At 41.5% G+C, this 15,275-nt stretch overlaps 1 protein-coding gene across 1 annotated transcript in view; it reads right to left on the bottom strand.

The window, feature by feature from the left end:
• Nucleotides 1–15,275, bottom strand: part of CATSPERB (cation channel sperm associated auxiliary subunit beta) — a 128,482-nt gene that overhangs the window by 52,413 nt on the left and 60,794 nt on the right. The window contains exons 15-16 of the mRNA XM_045505727.2: nt 11,314–11,468; nt 8,825–8,979 (exon numbers count right to left, since the gene is read on the bottom strand). Of these exons, the coding sequence (XP_045361683.2) occupies nt 8,825–8,979; nt 11,314–11,468 (310 nt within the window). The remainder of the gene's footprint in view (nt 1–8,824; nt 8,980–11,313; nt 11,469–15,275) is intronic.

The raw sequence follows: 15,275 nt of genomic DNA, 5'->3' as shown, positions 1-15,275 counted from the left end.
AAATAGACATCTCATTGAAGAAGACATGCAGATGGCAAATAAGGATATGAAAAGGTGTCCATAATCATCATGTAGCATCAGGACACACAAATTAATACAACCATGAGATACCAATACACACTTATTAGGATGGTAAAAGTCCAAAATACTGACAACACCAAATCCTGGTGAGGATGTGGAGCAACAGGAACTTTCATTCATTGCTGGTAGGAATGCAAAATGGTACAGCCAGTTTGGAAGGCAGTTTGGTAGTTTCTTACAAAACTAAACATGCTCTTACCACATGATCCAGCAAAGTCCTTGGTATTTATCCAAATGAGTTAAAAACATACCTCTACACAAAAACCTGAATAAGGATGTTTACAACAGCACAATTATTCAAAACTGCCAAAACTTGGAAGCAACCAAGATGTCCTTCAGTAGGAGAATGGATAAATTAACTGTGGTGCATCCATACAAGGGAATATTATTCAGTGGTAAACAGAAATGAGTTATCAAGTCATGAAAAGACATGGAGGAAGCTTAAACGCCTATTACTAAGTGAAAGAAACCAATTTGAAAAGCCTACACACTGTGTGATTCCAACTGTACGACACTGGGAAAAAGGCAAAATAATGAGACAGTATAGACGTCAGGAGCTAGGAGGAAGGGAAGAATTGGTGGAGCACAGAGGACTTTTAGGGCAGTGAAACTATTCTGTGTGATACTGTAAGGTAGATAAGTGTCATTACGCACTTGTCAAAATCCACAGAATGTACAACACCAAGGGTGAACCCTAATGTAAACCATGGACTTTGGGTGACTGATGAAGTGTCAATATATGTTCATCGATTGTAACAAATGTACCACTGGCGAGTAGGAGGTCAACAGTGAGGGAGATATGTGTGGAGAGGGGGTATGTGGGAACTCTCTGCACTTCCTGCTTAAATTTGCTGTGAACCTAAAACTGCTCTAAAAATTAAGTTTATTATTGTAATTTTAAAAATTAACCTCTTTGCATATGAAGTTAATTACCAACAGCCAGGCAGACACCTTAATTACCGAAGCTGTCTCCCCACCCCTCCCACCATCAGAGAAGTAAATGAGTCCCTTGTATTCAAGTGTCTAGGATTGCTCTTGGGGATAATCAGGCTCAAGAGGTGAGAAAGCAGCTTATAAAGGAGGGAAGGGGATTTGGGCAATGAAGGATGGGCTTAAAATTAGGAGTCAGTGAGTTCCTGAGGTGAAGCGGAATATTTGCTGAGTGGGGAAAACACTGCAAAAGACAGTCATTATCAAACTTAACTACCTACCTGTGCTAAGCTCCCATCCTAGCACCTTTGCTGCCTCCCCACTCCACTGCCCTCACCCTTTGCCAATGAACCTGCTTTAATAAGCGTTATTACAGCCTGGAATGGTTCCACATCCAAAGGCCACTTTGCTTCTTTCTGCTTATTTTATTCAATCTGTCAGCTATGTACTCCATACTTTCCAAAACACCCACCTCCCTGGCATATATGGCCCCACACTTTCCTGGGTTTTCTTCTATCTCAGTGGCTGCTCCCTCCTGGCTGGGGTCTCATTTTCTGTCCAATCTCTCTTCCTCGAGTGTCCAAGATCTTTTCTTCTCTACCTGCATCCAGAACAACTGTCAAATGCAGAGCTCCTGCTCTGACTTTTTGGGCTGTGAATTCACACATCCATGCAACTGCCAACCTCACATGGGTACCTAACAGGCACATCAAGCTTAATATTTCTAACCTGGAACTCCCAGTTTCCCTGCTTAACCCTGCACCCTTCATCTCAGAAAATAACAGCATTATCCACTCAGCTGTGAATCAGAACCCTAGATAATTCTTGATTGCTCTCTTGTTCAGACCCACAACAGGCAATCCGTCATCAAATCCTGTCGTTTCTCAAGTGCACCTGCTTCAGGCACCTTCATCTCCCACCAGTATTACTTCAACAGCTCTTCAAGCCTGGAAAGTGTGACTCTCACCCAGCAGTCAGAAGTGATCTTTTTGAAAATATAAATTATTTTACTCTCCTATATAAAACTCTCCAGTGGCTTCCCCCAGCACCAAGAATAAGATGTAAACTCCTCATGCAGCCCACAATGCCTTATACGATCTGGCACTGCCTACCTCATCGCTGACCTTTCCACCACTTCATCTCACTCTGCACCATCCACACCAGCCTCCTTCCTGTTTATTAAATGAACCCACATTTTTTCTTGCCTCACTGCATTTGCACTTGTCTTTTGCCAGGAAAGCTCTTCCCTTGGTTCTTTGCTCTTTGTTCTCAGCTGTGTGCTTATCTTTCTCACTCTATCACCGTATTTACTTTCTTCATAGCATTCCTAAGACCTAAAATTATTTTCATTTTTGCTTACCTGTTTATCACCTGTCTCTCTTCATCAGAACATCACTTCCATGTGGGAAAGGACCTTGTCTATCTTACTCACCACTATATTCCCAGTCTTAGCATAAGGTTTGACACATAATACTCAATAAATATTCATTGAATGAATGAATAGCTTTACTAAAAATTTTGTGTAAATGTTGATAATGCTTTCTTTCTGAGCAATTTAGTAGCAATGCTGACATTAAGTCATCATTTTTAGGATTTTGTGAAGATTCTTAAGAACAACTGAACTTGTTATGAAACGAGAGCAGCTCTGTCTCAGTACGTCACCATTTGTGGAAGGACTACACTTCCCCTGTTGCCGAGCAGATGCAGTTTTTTACCTAGGAATATATAATCAGTTCCCACATGGAAAGGATTTTGACTCAGTATCCGACATCTCATAGGTAGTGTCCCCCAAATCCAAAATCCTTGCTAGTGTTCTGAATCCCTTCTGTTTTATCATTTAACCTTAGTTCTTGACTATTATTCCTCAAATTCTCTTTTGAATTCCAGGCCTACTGTTTGCCATTTCCACATTGCCTGATTCCTCACCCAATTGTCTGTCTACCTCAAGTACCTGTCTTCTTAAGCACAATATGAGAACCTCAGATTCCATGACAGTAATAAGACAAGATGTAGCTGGATGTGGCACATGGGAGACAAATGTAGATGTGCTCTACAAGGCAATGAGTAAGGTAGTGGACATTGCTCTGGCTCCATTGTCCTTTTGGGTCTATCTCCCAAACCCATCCATTCCTCTCTATTTCTACTATCAATATCTTAGACTAAAACCAACAATTTTTGCCAAGACTACTCACTAAGAAGGTGTAACACAGTTCTAAACTTATATGTATCTAATAATAGCCTCAAAATATATAAGGCAAAACTGATAGAACTGCAATAAGAAATTGACAAGTCCAATATCATATTAGAAAATTTTAACATAACTCTCTCAATATTATTGATAAATCACGTAGGAAAAAAATCAGTAAGGATACAGAAAATTGGAACATCACAATTAACAAGATTAATCTAACAAATAAATACTAACACTGCACTCAACAATTTATGAAATGTATGAACATATATAATACACAGTGACCAAGATAGGTTTATTGTATGACTTCAAGTATGGTTCAACATTAAATCCATAATATAATTCATAATATTAAGTAGAAAGTTAAAGGAAAAAAATTCTATAGATTAGCTCAATAGATACAGAAGGAACATTTAAGTTAAAAACAAAAATAAAATACCTCTTAAACTGCAAAAAATTGTCTATAAGTAAAAAAGAGTTAAAAAAAACTATGGAAAGGATAATATGTGATGGCGAAAGGTTTAAAAAATCTTGCTATAGTCTGAATGTTTGTATCTCTCCAAAATTCTTATGTTGAAAACTGAATGCCCAAGGTGATGGTATTGGGAGGTGAAGCTTTAGGGAACTGATTTAGGTCATGAGGGTGGATTTGTGAATGAGATTAGTACCCTTACCAAAGGGGCTCCAAACAGATCCCCCGCCTCCTTCAACCGTGTGGAGACACAGAGACAAGTTGGCGGTCTGCAATGCACAAGCAGGTCCGCACTGGAACTTAACAGTTCTGGCACCTAATCTCGGACTTCCAGCCTTCAGAACTGTGAAAAATACATTTCTGTTGTTTATAAGCCAGCCAGTCGATGGGGTTTGATTACACCAGTACGAATGAACTAAGACACCCACTATCTTCATCCCTGTTAATGATTTTCTACATACTGTAACAGAAAAAGGGTATAATATGCTAAGAAATGTTAAACAAGAAACAAAACAAATTATTTGCAGGTAGTGTGATTATCTACTTAGAAAAAATATTTACTTCTACTCAGACCCCCCCCAAATATATTAAAAGTATTAAAATGATCAAAAGAATTTAGCAAATGTGAAAAATTTAAGGTTACTACACAGAAGTCAATTATAAGACATCTACTTTTGCTTTAGATGTAGAAAGAAGCAACCCAACAAGAAAAAAACAAACAAAGCAGATAAATTACAAAGTCATCACTTCCCTTAAGCCATCAGAGAACTAAGGTCACAAGATAACCAACCAGCCTGAAACCCAGGGGAATAAATCATTTCCAGGGGAGTATGAACACTGGAATAGTCTCACTTATGGAAGAGCGTGGAATGGAGAAACACAGTGCTGGCTACAAAAGAAGTGAGTAAGAATTAGCTAAAATTGTAAAGAAAAAAAATAATAACTGCCAAAAACCAAGTATGTGCTGGCATGTGGGTTTGGAAATGCTGGGGCAGTTTTCAAGAGGGAATCTGTATTCCCTTGCAAGTTCCTTCCCATGGGTTTCTCTGAAGGCTCAAGAGAGAGACTGGGGCAGGGAATAGACCAGAGAGAGTCCCAGATGGTGGTGCAGGGAGCAAGGGTGTGGGAGATGGGGTGATGGTGGGAGGAACAGAGGATGAGAGGAAATAGGTCTGAAGGATAACCCACTTCCCTGCATCTTCTTTCCTAAGAAGCAGAAGCCTTCAGCCACAGGAGGTTGGGCATTAAACACTCTTGCACACAGGTCTCAAAAGAGGTGATTGGAGGCTGGGGAGGGGGCCCTGGGGGGTGCTGTCACTGAAGCCTTGGCTCCCTCCCTCCCCCTGGTAGCAGAAGCTTTAAGTTACTGGGAGAGAGGCAGCAAAGCCATGCATCACCAGCGCACAGTCAAAGACACACTACGGATGAGGAAAGGATGAAATAACAACTCTCTATCCTTATGGAGGGTTGGGAAGCTGTCTCAGGCCTAAGATTCCAAGAGAACAAAATAGAGTTATCTTATTGTAAGAAGAGCCAGGAATCTCCACCCAAGATCTAACTGCAGACAGAAGGCAGAACCTGGCTATCATGAGAGGTAATTTCTATTATTAGGTGCTTTTTTAAAAAATCTTAATGGAGCATCACAAGCTGAACCTGACGTTGAAATGCAAGACCAAAGGCCAAGAAAAACCAGGAAGGGGTGCTATCCACATGGGTTACCTGGTTAGAGAAATTTAGTGTGACTTTGGGAAGACAAATACAGCAATGAAATAGAAGAGAAACAGAAAGAGATGGATGCACGTATTGAACTATGATACATCATGGGGTGATGCTGCAGACCAGGGGGAAAGAAGAGGCTTGTTTGGACAACTGGCTATCTATATTTAAAGAAAGAAAGAAATCGGATTTCCACATCAAATTACATGCAACATCAATCCTAGCTAGACTGAAAACTTAAAAATACAAAGCAAAAGTTTAAAACTACAACATAGGAGACTAGCTAAAGAGATTGTGGTATATTCATGTGAGTGAATTACAGATGCATATATCAGTATGGAGTAATTTAAAAAGCATATAGGATAATTTAAAAAGCAGAGGTTGAATGAAAGAGGCAAGTCACAGGAAAAGGCAGACATGGCTAAGAAATACATTTCACAAAACTAAACAATACATCTTGATACATATATATGTGTTAAAGCTATAAAAAATTTTTAGCCGATATTTTATAATAATTTTATATGGAGTACAATCTATAAAATATTGACTCACTATGTTGTACATCTGAAAGTAAAATAAAATTGCTAGTCAACTATACTTCAACTAAAAAACAAAAAACCCCACAAAGTCCTTTCCTTCCGTCCCCCTGAGCTAGTCCAGCAGGATATAATACTCTAGTCACCTCCTTGTGGAAGTGCCAGATTTCTATGTGGAAATGTTTTAAAATTAGGCTCAAGTTTTCCCTCTTTGGTGATCTGATCACAGGGAACTCCGTATGAGGTCACAGATGTGGATTACAGGAGAGGCGGTAAAGCAGGAGCAGGAGGTGTATCTGTCAGTTACGAACCTCCCACTCATGAAACATACCGGTGCTCTCCAGACCTGCTCATGTGTCATCTTTTTTGATTACTGTTTCCACTTGAGGACAGAGTGCTGCTACACACGCTACCATTTTATGGGTTGATGAGTCAGGGGACATCTGGTCAATTATAGGCATCTCAGATCACATGTTCACTTTGTGCCCCACAGACAGGATTTCAGCCTCTACCGTGGTCCAACAGCAAGCCAGGAGCTGTGTTACTGAGTTGAGATCTCTAGGAAGCAGACTCAGGGACAGAGTTAGAGGGTAGGGTGTTTGACTGTGAGTTCTTTGAGATTAACACCCATAGGGGGGAGGTGATGGAGGCAGGACTCAGCAGAGAGAGAAGTGGGGAACTCTGAAGCTAAAATGGCCCTTTAGAGCTGAACTGTGTTAGGGTGAAAATGCTAGGTCTTTCTGTTTCCACCTTGATCTGTCATTGGATGTGGCCAGCCCTGGGAAGGCTGTGACAGTTGAAGGGTGCCTTCTGAGAGCACTCCTGGGGCTCCTAGCAGCACTTCCAGAAACAAGTCCAGAGGCATAGTGCTGGGGGCCAGAAAAGAGGCAGGAAAGAAAAGAATGCTGCCCAGAAGCACTGCTGCAAGGGTACGGGCCCGCAGAGTGGAAGACTTGCAGAGGCCTGGGGGTGATGGGGACAGCTGTCCGCCAGTAGACGTGTCACCTCTTCAAAGGAGTCAGATCTCCCTCAGCAGACCCCTTTATCTTACCTCCCTCTCTCACCCAACTCCAGAAGGGGCTGGAAAGCCTCGACTTTTAGGGAGGGAGAATGTAAATGTGAAAATACTGAGAATGAGAAATTCTCCACCTCCCCACACTCTAGGCTCCCCAGGCTGGGTCAGGCCCAAACAGGGGTTGGAAAACAAACTTAAATTGGATAAGAGTTTGAAGTTTCTTAAAACACTGGACATGAATGGAGTCATGTAGTTATTAGACTGATTCAGACTTTTTAAAAAGCCAAGGAAATATTTACTTATTGTCTCAGAGAAAAGCTATGGGATCTGCCTGATATGTCATCTAGAGCCACAAACGAAATAGGTCCACAGAGGGATCTGAAGAGACCAGAAGGGGAAAAATAAAGTTGATATCCAGCTGGTTCGGTAAACAAATTACACACAGTCCATCCGGTTAGTCACCTAATTCAAAGCCTTCAATGCCTCCCCCTCTTGGAATAACATCCACATTCCTTAATGGGGCACAAAAGCCCCCCCGATCTGGTCTTGAATGATTTTTCTCCTTGGTTTATGGCACTGAAGTCACTCTGATTTCCTTGGGTTTCTCAAGCACACATCAGGCTCCCGCTGGCCTGGGGCCCTTTTCCACGCTGTTCTCAGGCTGGAACCTTTCACCCCACTCCCCTCCCACTTTCCTCCTCCTCATTTCATCATAAACATCACTGCCTCTGGGAAACCCTCCAAGATCCTCCAAACAAGGGCTCAATCCCCAGGAAACCACTCTCTCAATGCTCCACGCTCCTCCATTGCAGACTTACATCAACTATTATTACATAATGGTCGATGTCCTGTGCTGGAATCCAAGTTCAAGGAGTACACGGGCTCGAACGTCCTTCTCGTCCTCTATCACCCCATCTCCCAGACTGTCTTGCTTGCAGTGAGTGTTAAATAACTATTTGTCAACAGAAGAATGAAGGGCTTACCCTGCTTTGCCCCCTGACTACCTAGATACCTGCCTTTGGCCTATTGCTGACCTCATAACTTCCGGTTCCCAAATGCTTGACCTTCCCGGTCAGTTAGTCAGTCATCAAAACAAGAGATCAAGATACTTTTCTTAGAGACAGAATGTTCTACAATCTTTGTGGGAAAAATCTAATGCCAACGTTTGTTATATTGTGTCTAACCCCCATCCTCCAATCCCACCTCTGAGTGAGCTGTGCCGCGGGGTGCGTGGAGTTGCGGCTGTGGGACAGGATATGCACTGACAGCCCAATGCACGCGTAATAAACAGACCTCAGCCTCCTGGAATAGGGCCCATCACATTTGGGATGGGGGAGTCTCTGGTAATCTGAAACCATTCCTTTCCTGGTTGTTAGATCTGAGGGGGGAGTTACAGAATTCGCATTGTTTTTCAAAGAAAGTCTTTAAGCCTTAAGTGTAGCTTGAAGGGTCACTGGCTCTAGCTGGTATTTTCAAAGCAAGTGTTCCTGAGAACTCGGCACACCCTCCATGCAGTATTTCAGGCAGGATGGCCTCCTCTACGCTAGATGTGCTTGCCTTCAGGACATACACAGCTGTCCTGAGACCGAGCCCTGAAGATCAGCAGTATCCAATGCAGCCCACACGTCTTTGATGCTCAAGATGACAAACACGCAAGCCTGCAGCTTGGCCTGACAGTGCTGACAGACCCGGCCCCACATTTCTAAAACTGGCGCATTGCACAAGGCACCTTGGAGTCCATAAATGTATTTGGCCTTGTGAGGTGTTAAAGGAAAAACTTATCCTATGTGATCAAGAAAATTACTCAAAAAAGTAGGCTCAAAATTAAGAATTTAGAAACCAGTGTGCCATCAAAGTGAAATGTGAAGCTAGTCAGTCACTACCTGGAGTGGATCACTTTTCCAGCGTGAATGCCGTTGAACTTCTTGTTGTGTATATTTTCCTTAGGTTCATTCTTGGGTACATACGCAAAAAAGATCATCTCATTTACGGTGATATACTGTGGAGCAAGGGCAGTCTCAAAGCCCATATCAGGAGCCTGGGATATGAAAAGAGAAAATACTGTATTTCGAACAGCTTTGTCAATTATGACAAAATGCAAGTAACAGATTTGCTTCCACTTCACATCAAAACAATGCTGTTTTGCTTATCAATAGGAGGAATATTTCAATGGATTCTGTTTCATCCACGTGTGTGCAAGGGAAAAACGCATTTTTTTCTACCGAGGAGGAAAATCAATTCTGAGGAGTAAAATTCAGTTTAAGATTCCTGCGTAGAAGGTGGCGTGGAAGACTTGAGTGTCATGTCGTGTGTGTGGAGTTTGGAGGTGGTGACTCCAGAACTCAGTTCTTATTTGGAGTCGTATGTAAGTGGGGGGCTGAGAAGCACCTCTCCATCTGAGCGCTGACACGTCCAATCTCCTGCGGTGACCCTGCCCAGCGCTGAGGGCTCCCCAGCACTGGTGGCACGTGCCCTTCTCGCTCCCTCTGGCTCACAAGGCTTTTCCTGGCTGTTGACGTGGACACCTTTGGCCCACATTTCTGACCCAGGGGTCTTCTTTTCAACAACCCTTCTCTGATCCTGATCCTGTCCAGGTCTGGGCAGTTTGAGGGGCGAGAAGACAGGTGAGGACCATCCCCAAAGGGGATGCTGGAGTTGACCTTGTTGCTACGACACAAGGAGGGTGGTAGACAGTGCAGACTCGTTAGGGCACCACCATCAGGTTGTGCCTTCAAGACCCATTTCTCTCATGCCTTTTCCCTTGGTCTCTTAAATCTGGGAGCCCACCAAGTAGGGGAGAGAGTGGGAAACAGACACTGTGAGAATGTATTGGGACTGAACAGATGGCTTAAGGACTCTTGAAAATTACTGGCAAAGCTTTAAGATTTCTGTAGGACATCCTAGCCTGGGAGTGGCAAGTATGTCCCATGAAAAGAACGTGCAAGTCCCAGGAAAGGCGGCGCAGTGACTAACAGGACAGGCCCTGGAATCTGCTGTCTGCTTAGATGCCTTATTCCAGCAACTAACCAGTGGTGGGTGTAATTCTGGGTAAATTCTTTAGCCATGGGTAAAATGAGGAGAAACAGCTGTTAGGAAGACGAAGTGCTTTGCTAGTGCGTGGCACACAGTCAGAGCCAAATAAGATCCAGGAACTTTCTGTATCCAGAGGGGATGCTTGTATAGTTTGATTTGGGGGAGGGAGGTGATAATGCTGAGTGTGAGTTCCTGGAACTCATCTTGAGTATAAAAACCCCCATTGGCTTAAAAAAATTTTTTTGTCTTTTTTTGGGGGGGCAGATAATTAGGTTTATTTATTTGTTATTATTATTATTATTTTTTATTTGATGGAGGTACTGAGGATTGAACCCATGACCTTGTACATGCTAAGCATGTGCCCTACCACTGAGCTATACCCTCCCCCCAGCTTTTGATTTTAATAATTTAAACGTTGACATAAGAGAGCTAAGACATTTTCTACATATTGTGAAGTTACTGAAAAATTGAGGTAACTGCTTTTTTGGTGAGTGCGACCCTTCTGTTCATGTGGTTTGATATATTTCTTTGCAGATTCACACAACAGATCGGCAAATAAGGACACAGGGAGTCACAGGATGGCATCTTACTGTCACTACAAAGTTCCCTGTTACTCTCTACAGATACTCAGACAGGGGAAGTTAAAACACCATCCTCTGAACCACAGTCTTGGCCTGGTAATTCGGAAAGATCTAGTAAAACTAGAGTCATCTTTTATTCTGTTTCCTTTAGGCCAAAGGGCAGGTTTTACTAAACCTCAGTCAAAACATCTGTTTGATTCTTCACTGACATACTAATGAGAACTCTTTATCATGATCGTGTGCCATGAGGAGTTCTTAGGCATTTGTAACTTCCCAGGTGGGCACATGATACATCAAAACTATCAGGAAAATCTGCATGAAGTAGATGGTAAGTCCTCTATGTCAGCATTAGAAAAGGAAGAAATGAGGGGGCAGGGTTAATATGAAAGAGAAAAGGTAAACAAGTGGGAAAAACAGAACTCACATTTCTTCAAGGTCAACCTTGAGAGGTAGAGCATCAAACTCACCATGAACCTGGGTTGGATCTAGCTTAGAACATCTGGTGGTTTGCTGTGAAGACATTTATATGAAAATATTGTGGATGGAGTTAAATCTCTATAACCCTGGATAGGGCTTGAAAGATTTTGGAGATGTTCCTTGACACATGGAGGTTTTTCCCTTAGTTACATAGAGCAAAGAGCATTAATAAGGGTTTGTCCCAAGGAAAACACTTTCCCATTTCCCCATTGCTCTGTATATAGAATGTGGCATCTATTTTTAAAACAAGGCGAACTGCTTCAATGCATTGTATCACTGACCTGTCCAAAAATACCTTTAGAATTTCCAGAGCCAGCAAGCGACCCGCCAGCTTCAAAATGATCTGGAGTCAGTTTATGTATGAATCCCATGTGGTCATAGTATAATGTGAAAATTTTATCAGAAATAGATCCAATTTCACTATATCTTCCTAATCCTGTTAGGAAAGAAACAGAAGTCTCTTGATATTGATATGATATTATATAGAGAACTTTTCAAATTATACTTTATGAAAATTCTATTTAAACTAAGAGGTGGGAGAAGGGCTCTGAGACTGTGGGATTAGCAAAATACATGTTAGTCTTTGTTAAATCCCTGGAAAATCGCTCTCAAGCTTCCTTTGATTACAGGACCTGTTTGCTGAAGCAGGTGCAGGACAGACAGAGTGAGGGAATGTTAAGAGATCTTGAGGAAAAGAGCTTAGCATCTCCTGGCAGCGGGTTCTCTTTCTAACACTAAAGTCAGGTTCTTGACGGCAGTGAGAAAATAAACCCCAGGAGGTCAAGAGGAATTATCGGTAGAGACCACCAGGTCATTAGCTCTATTAGGATTAATATGTTGAATCCAACTTGGTGTCCTCTCTCTCATGTCTTAGGGCAACATATTGAGAGGAACTGGCAGTGCAGCAACTTTCACTTAACCAGACACTGATGCAGAGAAAGAGAGCGCCCCTCCCCCGGATGGAGGATGAAGCCAGACTGCACGCTGAGGTCTCAGGGTGAGAAAGGCTCATTTCCACCCTCCTTAGTTAGGCCAGGGTCTCCTGGTCCATTCTCCTGCCCTGACCTCTAACATCGGAGTGCCCCAGGGCTCAGCTCTGAGATCTCTTCTCTCGCTGTCTCTGGAGAGCTCGTCCAGTTTCAGGATTTTAAATTTTATGTGGTTGATTCCCAGGTTTAAACCTCCCATCTCATTCTCGTCCCTGAACTCCAGACTTATCTAACTGCCTCATGACATCGCCAGGTGCATGTCAGCCAAGCATCTCAAATGGAACTCATCCCAAACTGAACTCCTAGCACTCACACAAACCTCCATACTCAGCCTTTCTCATCTCCAATAAGGGCAATTGCATTATTCCTGTTGCTCAGTCCAAAACCTGTGCTGTCGTTCTTAATTCCTTTCTTCCTTTCATACCCTGCATCTAATCCATCAGCAAATCCCATTGACTTTAGCCCCAAAATACATATAGAACCCAGCCCCTTCTCGTCACTCTACTACAATCACCCTGGACAAGCCAATAGAGATATGCTTATTTATTATGAGATTTACTATGAGGAATGGGCTCATGCAATTATAGAGGCTGAGAAGTCCTACGATCTTCTGTCTGTAAGGCAGAGAACCAAAGGCCGAAGCACCAGGGGAGCTGAAGGTGGAACTCCCAGTTGGAGCCCAAAGGCCTGAGAACGGAGGTGGGGGAGGGGAAGGGATGATGTAAGTCTCAGTCCATGGGCAGGAGAAGACCAACGTCTCAGCTCAAGCGGGCAGGCAGGAAGCAAAAGGGATGAATTCCTCTCTCCTCCACCTTTTTGTTCTACTCAGGCCCTCGATGGACTGGAGGATGCCCACCCACACTGGGGAGGCCAGTCTACTTTCCTGAGTCCATGGATTCAAATGCTAATCTCATCCAGAATCACACTCACAGACATACTCAGAAATGATGTTTAATTTGGGCACCCCTTGGCCCAGTTAGGCTGACACGTAAAATTAACTGTTACAATTGTTAGGGTTCAATTTGCTATATTTCATCTATAAACATAAGACCCCCCCCCCCAACTTCTAGCACCTTGGAAATTGAGGTGTTTTACAATTGATGTGTCTTACAATCATTGTCCACTAGAGGGCACTTATGCTACAGCAGTCAACTGGCTACACATGCATGTACTTTTGTCTCTACTCTTTAAACCATCATCATGTTGAGTTTCCTGAATCACTAGTATAATACATGTTGAGTTCTAATGCTACTTAAAGTGTGAAAATATTACATTATAATTTGGTATTGCAACAAAATTGTGGGTGCAGCAAAGAGGGAAACAAGCAGGGCATATATTTATCTATAAAGCAAACATTACTGGAAGAATTACCACAACACCACATTTTATGGTAGAACAACCCCAAGTTTTTTATAGGACCTAAGGAAGGAAGAAAACCATAAGCAGATGTAACTGAATTATGTTTTACTACCGGGATACATGCGAGATGACTGCCTTATCACACAACAAGCTGGGAAAGTAATGTCAGTGTAATCCGTGTGTCACTATGACCTCTGTTAAAACACTGTGTTAAAGTTTAATTGGAAGAGTTTTCCTTTCTTTGTGCTAATAGAACAAAGTGTATCTTACAATCAGTGAATCTCAGACTTGATGAAATATAGTGTTTACAACATTCTTCTGTTGGTTTTGCATATGAACAACTAGTTGAGTTGGCTCCAAATTCTTAGGTAATATTATTTTTCTCTGAAAGTTCTTTAGAAGAATATGTGATATTCATTGTTGCAGTGGAAAAATCCAAGGCTGGCTTGATTTTTATTTATGCCTTTAAAATTGATTTTTACTTTCTGTTTCAAATAATTCAGAAGTGGTTTTGCTTTTATTATTTGTTTTGCTTTTAGTTTTTAAAAATGTCCTTGCAGCCACTATGGTAAACAGGATGGAGGTCCCTCAAAAAAACTACAAATAGAACTACCATATGATTCAGCAGATTTACTCCTGGGTATATATCCAGGAAAAAAAAAACACTAATTCAAAAAGATACATGCACCCCTATGTTCATAGCAACAGTATTTACAATAGCCAAGATTTGGAAGCAATCCAATTGCCCATCAACAGACAAATGGATAAAGAAGATGTATATATACATACAATGGAATATTACTCAGCCATAAAAAAGAGGGAAATTCTGCCGTTAACAGCCATGTGAATAGACCTAGAGAATATTATGTTTAGTAAAATAAGTCAGACAGGGGAAGACAAATACTGTATGATATCACTCATATGTGGAATCTAAAAAATAATACAAGTGAATGTATATGCAAAACAGAAGCAGATTCACAGACACAGAAAACAAACTCATGGTTACCAAAGGGGAAGGGGAATGGGGTAGAGGCAAATTAGAGGTATGAGATTAAGAGATACAAACTATTCTGTATAAAATAGATAAGCAACAAGGATGTATTGTACAGTACAATGAATTACAGCCATTATCTTGTAATAACTTTTAATGCAATATGGGCTGTAAAAATACTGAATCACTATGTTATACATCTGAAACTAATATAATATAAATCATCTATATGTCAATAAAAATTTTTTTAAATTAACATCTTAATATCAGTTTGGTTTACTTTATTCTTCCTACTTTCAGTGTTTATTCATTCATCCATCCATTCATTTTATCAGGGCTACAATGGGCCAGGAAGTGTAGATAAAATAGAGAAACAGAGAGCCTCACTTCTGTTCATCACTGGAAATTCCTACAATTTGCAGTTTCTCAACCTTTAACATTTATATTTCTCATTTTAGATTCCTTCCACTTATTTATTCATTCTACATGTAGACAGGTTTCTACAGTTTATATCTACAATTTGTAATAGCTTATAATTTATATTGTCAATTTAGTTTGGTTTTCTTAAGTCTTATAATTACCATTTCCAAAGCAATCTTGCTTAGTCTATTTTGATTTTTGGTTCATAATATGTGAGATTTGTTTATTCTCTATTTGCCTATTTACCCCCAGATCCATTCTCAGACGTTCTCTTTCCTGTTCAGGGCACTGGAAGGTCGACCCCTATGAATATGTGAGCTCTGCTTCCAGGTGGCCTCTGATTGGGTTTGGCTAGTGAAAGGCATTAGCAACAGGTAAGAACAAGGGAAGCAGAGAGAAATCTAGCTAGCTAGCTAGCATCTATTTATCTGCATTACTCCTTTAATCAAAGGGACTGTATGGCTTTCTTCCATTGCTAATCTCT

The sequence above is a fragment of the Camelus bactrianus genome, chromosome 6, assembly GCF_048773025.1.
Source record: "Camelus bactrianus isolate YW-2024 breed Bactrian camel chromosome 6, ASM4877302v1, whole genome shotgun sequence".
NCBI lineage: Eukaryota > Metazoa > Chordata > Mammalia > Artiodactyla > Camelidae > Camelus > Camelus bactrianus.
This window is presented reverse-complemented; position numbering and strand designations above follow the sequence as displayed.